We start from the raw sequence: 9,338 nt of genomic DNA on the forward strand, positions 1-9,338 counted from the left end.
TAAGGCATTCTTGAGATATCGCATTCATGACAAGAGGATGGACAGATGGTTGGATAGATGGACAGATAGATACCCCAAAATATAATGCCATCAGCCATGGCTATCACCAGTGCCAGAGGCATATAAATAGAGAGTGGCATTATACTGACATACTGTATCAAACTTTCAGTGTTAAGACTGGTAATAACATATTACCAGCCAATCATCTAACTTGTGTCTACTCTCCTCCCTATTAGATCAATTATATATAAAAGGCTGCCATCTAATGGAAGGAAGTCCGAACAGTGTTCAAAACATTTGATTAAAATCCAGCTACTCCACATTTTCCTTTTCCTGCAATTACTGATACCAGCCAAAACAAACCAGTTACAAATGAATGTTTAACTGTTGTCTGACAGTAACAGTGTTCTGAAAGGAAGTTAAAACAAAACACAATCAACAAACTGGAGATTAATGCATGTGAAATACAAGTTTCTGTTTTTCCTGATATAGGAACAGATACATGTATGTTTTTTAAAAATAAAAACATTGTTACATTCCAATGTACATTCCAACATGCTGGCATGTACTGTATGTGCATGAATGATGACTATTCAAGTTTTAATTTGTTGTTTATGCTATTGTCCAAGGTAAATAACATACCATACCTACCACATCAGGTGGCAGGTAGTGCAGTGGTGAAATCTTATGCCATAAGAAGTACAGAAGTACTGTATAAGAGTATAAGAAATGAGAAAATATGTAGAGCAGCACAGTAAAGGCCTAAAATATATTAAAAAAAAAAACTTCTGTCCTTGCTCTTATCTCAAGCTGCAGAAGTGTGTTACACCACGCCTCACATGAGATGCAACACACTCTATAGAAAAGATAACTAATGAGACTGAGCTTGTTTGTGTCTCCCCACTGCTGTAACAACTCGTTTCATATTGGGACAGAAAATAATAAGGTAGGTTTTGGCATTTGACTGAACAACATGTAGATTTAATGATAACTTGATATAGCAAATTTTTTTATGATGTTATTTGATACTTGACCACTCATATACCATCACTAGGAAGAGAAATTATGCCTACAACTGCCTTCTAAATGTGTATACAAGTTAAAAGTCCGAGTTAAATCTACTAGGTTTTATAAATTGTACCTTCTCACATTTTTTTTTATAGTGAATGAACATGGCAAGAGGAGAAATTGTGGTTCTTTTTCTGTCTTTACTGTTTGAGTCCTCATTAACTCAAAAACAATGCGAAAAGGAGACAGACTGCCCCAAAGAGAACCAGGCTGTTTTCAGTACCTCTACAACAGAAATCCCACGCATCCTAAAACCAGGTGTGACAGAAGTTTTCTTTGTGGAAAGCCTAATTGACACAATCCCCAAAGCAGCCTTTGTTGAAAACCCCCATCTTGAAAAGGTGGAGTTCATGAGCACTACCACGACATCTATCGAGCCAGGAGCTTTTGAAGGTTTGGTAGACCTCAAGCATATTGAGATCTCCAGCACTCCATTAAAGTCGATACCAGTGGGAGTCTTTAAAGACCTCAACAACCTGGAGAAGCTTGTAATAAAGCTTAACAAGCTCCGTAGTCTGGAGAAAGGCTTGTTTGAGGGCCTTACAAAATTACGAGAGCTCCTTTTACACATGAACGAGATAGAATCGATTGAAGATGGGACTTTTGATGAACTCAACAACCTCACAGTGCTCCATTTGGCTAAAAACAACCTCTCCGCTGTATCTACCAGCTGGTTCTCAAACCTAAACAAACTACAGACGCTACGGCTTTATGAGAATCAACTGACCACCATTCCTGAAGAGATTTTGCAGAATCTGCCAAACCTAAAGGAAATTGGCTTGCAGGGAAACAAAATAGCAGAATTGTCACCTAATCTATTTCCACATAAAGACCAACTAAGTAAGGTGTACCTGGATAGTAATCACCTGACTAGTTTACCTGAAGGATTCTTCGTTGGCTTCCCTCTGCTTAAAACGCTGACCCTACAGAAGAATAAACTGACGAGTCTACCACCTGTGCTTTTTGGAGAAATGCCTAAATTGACAGAGTTAAGCCTGAGTCAGAACAATCTCAGTGCTCTTCCTAAAAGAATATTCAGCCCTCTGAAGAAAGTCAAGAAGTTAGATCTGTCTAAGAATCAATTTGTCACCTTTTATGCTGAGAACTTTGAAGGTCCTGAGAGGCTCACAGACCTGAATCTACAGTACAACAAGATAAAGTCACTGGACATAGATGTGTTTGAAAAGCTACAATCACTGATCACACTCAAGCTAGCTCACAACGACCTCCAGACGCTTCCTGGGGATATTTTTGAGCCTTTAACAAAACTGAGAAAACTTTACCTCAATGACAACCCATGGCACTGTGACTGTAATCTGATAGAGCTTCACCTCTGGATGAAGACGAACTCTGACAAGCTTGTGTCTCCTGCTGTCTGTGAGTATCCAGAAGATCTAAAAGGACAAGAAATAAAATCATTACCAGAAGATCAACTTATCTGCCCCACCCTTCCACCCACAACCACAACCACAACTACCACATCACTCCCAACTACAGAACCAACAACCACTATTCTCACTACCACAACACCACTTCCTACTACAACAATAACAACAACCACAATGCCAACCACCACTACACCCCTCACAACCACCACACCCATCACAACACTTCCAACCACAGAACAAACAACCACCATCCTTATTACCACAACAACGACCACTACTTTGCCTACCACCACAACACCTCCCACAACCACCGTAGCCATCACCACATTGCCAGCCACAACACCAACAACCACTTTGCCAACTACGACTCTTGTCTCCACCACACCACTAGCCACAACCACCACAACAACACCAACAACTACTTTTCTGCCAACAACCACACCCACAACAACAATTCCACCTACGACAACTAAACCCACAACTGCTATGACCACAACTACACCTCCAACAACTACGCCCACAACCACTACAACCACAACTACAGCTACAACAACTAAGCCCACTACCACCACTCTTCCAACAACCCAAACAACGACACTTCCTCCACAAACCACTCCAGTGAACTTCACCTGTTCCATGGAGCCAGTCATTCAGGAGCCATCCACTTCCTTCATGCATCAGGACAGAGACAAAGTTCAGGGGTGCAAATCTCAGATGATGATCTACATCGCACTGCTGGTGGTGGAAATCACCTGCACATTGGTACTGGCTAAGTTCACACTGTCTATTTACCGCCTGCTGCAGCGCAGGGAGAGGATGAACCACAGGATCAAACTCACTCGCTTCACCTACAGAAGGGAGGTCATCCTCAGGCCTTTATGAAAGGCAGAGACTGAAGGACAGCACTTTAGAGGAGCTCACTCTTTTGATGCCAGTGATGGTAAATGGCCTCATCAGCAGCCAAAGCATCCCTAGGTAAGATGCTAAATCCCTAATTACTCATATAAAGAGCAACATGTAATATTAGCAAAAATGTTAATTGAATAAAAATATTCAATGTGTATTCCTAAAATTATCATGTTATGCTGCTTGTAAGCATAGTAATGTGTTATATGCATAATGTATTCTACAATGATTAAAAAACTCTGTCATGACATGACATGATTGAAGTCCAGGAACACAATCGTACAGCAGGGGGAGACAGAGATCCATGAGACTTAATTTTCTGTCTCATTTACAGAAAACACAAGGAGATATGGAAACTTTATCTAACACAATCTAGGATTGATGAATACGTGTCTGTTATTTAGATGACATTTTGTAAATTGAATAAAATGTATTGGCTTGTTTATTAAGTATTACAGCTTTACCTTTTCTTTATTTGTAGTTTTCTGTTAAAGTAGCAAACTTACTTTATAAAAGCTGAAATTATTGTATTGAAATTGATCTTTTTATCTAAACAAATGAATCCCACAGGTCATTTCATGAAGAGAAAACATTGAACAGGGGTATAGGACTGGGATTTGTGTTTCATAGGGTTTTCTTCCTGGTAACTGAGAGTTAAACACATTAATTAGGCTTTATTGGCAGTAGCACAGAAGGACAACGATAGGCCAGATTCATTCAGTCTGTGTGAGCATACGTGTGTGCACATATGTGTGTGAGATGATAAAATAAAAAGCTAAAATTCCCTTAAAATATAGTTTACTAGAGCAGAGTAATGACAATAACATTGGACAGTATCTATGAGGTTAAGTGTCAACTTTCTTTTTGAGGTTTTTACATAAAAGTTTAATGAACTTTATGTGGCTCTTTATACATTAACTAAAAGGCATCTAAAAGGTAAAGGGGGGTTTGAAACTCAAAACTGTCCACACCCTAGACTGCCTTAAAACTTAAACCTCCTTGTTACCAAATAAAGCCATACCAGTAAAAACATATCACTGTACAGTATATCACAGAATAACTACAAATACTGCAAGTTGAACTTTGTATTTTGTTCGAAATGCCACTATTTCTAAGATTTACATGAGCAAACAAGCTTATTTATGACTGTTATAATCAGTGTTTTTGTTATAGATTTTTATTAAAATGAAAACTTTCCTTTCCTTCATTGTGGTCTTCCATGCTTCTTTATTATATCATTGTTGTTTTTTTATTTGTGTTTTTACTTTTATGACTTGTTCAAACTGTAGCCAACTACGGTTTCCTCTCAAGGGAACTCTAACAACCAAAATTGCATAATTCATTAATATGTTTTGTTAGCCTTTAAGGCAAAAAACATCTGCGCAGTAATGTTATGGTTTTATTTTCACCAAACCTACATAAAATAACACTCACTGAGTAACTATTTTTGCTCCGAATACTGACTGAAACAACAACAGATGAAATGGAGAAACAGAAACGCTACAGGATAAAATGTCAACAACAGTATTAATAGTAACGCTGCATAAACATAGATTAATGTACATGAATCTGTTCCTCCTGTGCACACTAGGAGACTTCCCACTACACCTACCCTCCTGGAGTGTGAAAAATATCAATTATTTCAGAACAAAGTGTAGGTAGAAACAACCCAGCCCACTATGACCTGCACATTTCTGTCTGTCATGTTGAGAGCATGTACAGCAAAGTGTCAGCATCTGCTCTCAGAAGCCACTGCACTTTGGATGCAAATTGTAGTATTAAAGATATAAAGATGTCTGCCAGCTGAACCACTGATAAACATTCATTCATTTTTTTCATTCATTTTCCATATCCACTTATCCTGTTAGGGGTCGCGGTTAGGCAGAAGCCCATACCAGCTGAAGGCAGACAAATTCATGCCTACAGGCAATTTAGGGTCACATTTTTGTTTCTTTGTTGGTGCAAAAAAGAAACTCAGTAGTGTGGAGATACATAGCTATGAATCTCTTCCACTAGAGGGCATTTCTGTATTGGATAAAGCAGCAGCTTACAAAAAGAAAGACTACAGAAAGATTTACCGTTTCACTTGTTAAAATGTCCCCAGTGATTTTTCCTCCCTCACTAAAACTGTTGTATTGAGTAACAGAGCAGATTCCTGTTGAAATCAAGCGACACAGACAAGAGAATCTGGTTTAAAGTAAAATAAAATATGTGTTCATATTTAATCAGATGGGATCCAATCTGAGACTACTCCAGACACGGCAACTTATATAAATCCCTTTAGAGGAGTCTTCTGAGAGGGAAAAAAATGTTATGAAGTTGTGCCAGACGGCAAGGCTTGTGAATAAAGAGACTGAATGAGGGTAACACAACTTTGCTTTATCAGATTTACCTTCAGGCGTAGACACAAAGAGATGGCTGTGTTACATCAGATAGTGTTCTGATGCTGTGAGAAGGAAATAATAAATAAGTAGCTTCATCAGAAAGCACAAAATGTTAACCAAAATGAAATGCATTTGTTAATATCAGCTTCTAAATCATACAGCAAGTCTTAACCGGTCACTGAAAGTACAAAATCAGATGTCTGATACTGACACCAACATGCTGCATAACTCAACTGTAGAGATGTGCTGCTAAATATTTCATCCCGCTCTGAATTGCAGCTACGTGTCATGCACGGTTCGCTATTGTTAAGTCCTCTCCTGTGATGTTGCATCACAAAGCTATTCTCGTCTCCAGATGAAGTAAGCAGTCTGATGTCTTTATTATTTATCCTGATTTGAGTGACTGGTGTATTTTAGTAAGCTCTACCCTTGCTTCCCTGTGTCTCTGTGATTGCAGATGAAGCAGCTGCAGTTCAGCGACTTTGTGATTCTCTGAAAGGGCAAAAAAGGAGGCACATGTGAAAACACCCAGTTCATGACACTGTTGTTACTCTGAAACATTTATTGATTTATTTATGGGCCTAAAAGTTGTTAGATTTAAATATGAGAATCACCTAATGAATACCCCCCATGTGTAAATGTTTGACTGTAAATTCAAATTGACAATAATACAAAAAACAGAAATACAGAGGACGTGACTTCAGTGTGTCCTTAATGGTAGCTATGAGTCTTCCGAGCACTGTAACGTGCAAGCACCTCAGCATATGAGTGAATTACAAGTAATCCTTAACAGGTGATCTTTATATTCAGTAATTTCTGTAACCACTTATCCTTTTAGGGGTCGCGGGGGTGCTTGAGCCTATCCCAGCTGACATCGGCCAAGGGGCGGGGTACACCCTGGACAGGACGCCAGACTATCGCAGGGCTGACACATTCACATTCACACCTACGGCCAATTTCACCAATTAACCTGCATGTCTTTGGACTGCGGGAAGAAGCCGGAGTACCTGGAGAAAACCCACGCTGGCACGGGGAGAACATGCAAACTCCTCACAGAAGGGCCCGACCACCCCAAGTCCTCATTGTTTGTTCTCGCTGTAGAGAACTCCAACACTTTCAATGTAATCATTTTGCCTCAGTTATTATTGAGAAGAAAGACTTATTTATTAATTTCAGGGTCAGTTATGGTCTTTCTGGTCCATCCTAAACTTTGGCCGTGTTAATAAAAAGTATAGAAAGTTAACATTACAGAGTGTGTATTTGCCCAGGCGTATACACCAGGGTGTAAATAGACTTATTGGTTACGGACACCTGGGCGATTGCATCTGCTATGATGCTATAGCCTACGCAACCAGGTATAAATAGCTTCAGTGGCTATTCCACCACAGGCACAAATTGTCTGACAAATCTGACGTATCTGTAGACAAATTGTTGTCTACAGATACCTGGGTGCAAATAGCCTTTATCATATTACTATCATGCTGGCCTCAAAATGATCACTGTTTCTCTGTTTACCTTATTACGTACGTCTTAACATGTGCCCTGACTTTAGCGTTAGATAAGCAATAACTTCCCTCTGCTCAACAGAAACAATACCAAGATACATGAGTGGTCACAAGATGGTGGTGGTTAAGGCGATACCTGGAGAAAAGCATATTTGTTTTTCTTTTCTGACTTTCCTCTTATTTTTATGTGTTTTTATTTTTGAAATACTGAATACCCCCTTGGAGCCTCAAATGAATCAATCTGAACAGCAAAACTCTTCAGTTTAACTGCTTATAACTTTATACTTACACGAGGCAGCAAAAGCTGGGAGTCTACTGATGTACAGTATCCCTACTTAGGATATCTGGTGTAAGTCTGGAGAGGTTTCTGCATATCCTGAACAGCTCTCCTGCGTGAGTGTAAAAGCCATAATAGCATCATTATAATGCTTTAGGAAAAGCAATAAGAAAGGCATAGACAGGATAAAAAGATCTCTTCTTACACTTCCTGTTTTATTCATCTATGGGTTATTTTCTCCCTTTTTTAATCAGCTCTGTCACTTTGTCAAAGTCCCAACATTCACAATTCTAACACCACCATATCCGACCAATCATTATCTTTCTCCCTGTATTCCTCGAGCCAATCAGACCCCAAAAGCTACTCTTTCAGACCTGCTATTGCCCCACCTCCCCATCACCACCATAAGCTCCAGGATGTTCACAAAGATTTAATCGAGAGTTTCCATCAACCACCTGCTGGCTTCACTCCACCACCAGCGAGATCATCATCTTAGTGAAGTCCAAATGCCAAAGTCTCTTTCTGTTCCTGACCTCAATAAATATCACTAAAAACTTCCAATTTATCTTTAATTATTGAAACAGCTTTGGCGTACTGGCAGCTCCAGTTGTACATTCAAAACTATGTATCTGTTTCATTCCAGTGCATCCATCGAAATGTCCTACTTTACTTCTAGGAACTTCAAAAGCAACAATTCATATCCTTGGGTGAGACTACTTCCTGGTCAGCCAACCCCTGAGGACAAAGCTCCAAATGTGAACTGCCTGACCACCTCAAGCAATCTGCATTTTGAAAACAATTTCTTAAAAAATGTTACTACTGGCAATTTTATGATTTATATTAAATTAGCTGTCTCATTCAAGTTTGCTGCTCACGGCTCTGTCTCAGAGCAGTTTTTCTCATAACAACTTATTACATTTTTTTGTTAAAACTCACAGTGTAGAAGTCCAAGTGTACCTGAGACAAAACAATGAATTTGCCAACAATAGCTGACATTAAAAGGCCAGTTATATCTTACAAGCTCATAGGTGACCTTGCCATGAGGCAGTTAGACTATAATGACTGGCTGGAGCTACGTATTTGCTGACTATGGAGTTTTATGCCCTGCTCTGAAGGTTATCTAGGTTTAAATCTTTCCAAAGCAAGGTAATTGTGCCTCTGCTACATGGGCTTACATTTGACAATACGAAACCGACCTCTTTTATCCACAGAAACGTGCAATGAGGTGGAGGGCAGAGGATTACATTGTTGCTCATAAACATAAAGAAGGGTTGCATGGTTATTGTAGGGATCAAACTCCTTTTGCACTTTCTAAAAGCCCTCCTGATGGATTACAACCAGCTGATTTAAAATAAGCACGGAGGAATCTGCAGCAGAAATCCTTGGAGCTAATAAAATATAGTGCTGGTAGCCAAAGTGATTAAACTATAACTTCAATAACTTCAAACTTGCACTTATCTCCCCTTGGTGATCCTTTCTATTATAAGAAAACATGTGCTCAATTCAGCTCACCTTAACTTTTCATTTTTAAATTCGACGGCTTCACAGTTGCACAGTTTTAGATGAGCTAAACGATCCTCTTCCAGAGGCAAAATAACTTGTCATATCCCTTGAAGCCTCTGCTTTTAGGGTAGGATAAGCCTGCAAGTCCTGCTAATGAGCCTGAAATGGAACTGAAGAGGTAATTGCGTGTGAAAAGGGCAATGTGCTGAAGAACATAAGAGGCCATAAAATGAGGAGGAGCCCATTACAGCCAAACTAAGACATTTCAACTGGAAAATAGCATGAAGTAAGCAGGTGGATTTTCAGC

At 39.3% G+C, this 9,338-nt stretch overlaps 1 protein-coding gene across 2 annotated transcripts; it reads left to right on the forward strand.

Annotated features, from left to right (window-relative positions):
• Positions 1-830: 830 nt before the first annotated feature.
• Positions 831-8,075, forward strand: LOC144463671 (uncharacterized). Of its 2 annotated transcripts, XR_013491714.1 has the most exons (3): positions 831-946; positions 1,164-3,431; positions 6,585-8,075. XR_013491714.1 is itself a non-coding variant. In XM_078168796.1 (2 exons), exon 2 carries the CDS (start codon positions 1,167-1,169, stop codon positions 3,336-3,338), a length of 2,172 nt encoding a protein of 723 aa, XP_078024922.1. In that variant the 5' UTR covers positions 831-946; positions 1,164-1,166; the 3' UTR covers positions 3,339-4,569. The 2 variants fall into 2 exon arrangements, 1 of the variants encoding a protein (XP_078024922.1); XM_078168796.1 differs by lacking the exon at positions 6,585-8,075 and having other exon boundaries at positions 1,164-4,569.
• Positions 8,076-9,338: the final 1,263 nt, after the last annotated feature.

The sequence above is a fragment of the Epinephelus lanceolatus genome, chromosome 6 (genome assembly GCF_041903045.1).
Source record: "Epinephelus lanceolatus isolate andai-2023 chromosome 6, ASM4190304v1, whole genome shotgun sequence".
Taxonomy (NCBI): Eukaryota; Metazoa; Chordata; class Actinopteri; order Perciformes; family Serranidae; genus Epinephelus; species Epinephelus lanceolatus.

What these genes read in the sequence shown, in the direction of transcription:
- LOC144463671 (XM_078168796.1), top strand. Translation starts at nt 1,167, where the DNA reads ATGAACATGGCAAGAGGAGAAATTGTGGTTCTTTTTCTGTCTTTACTG.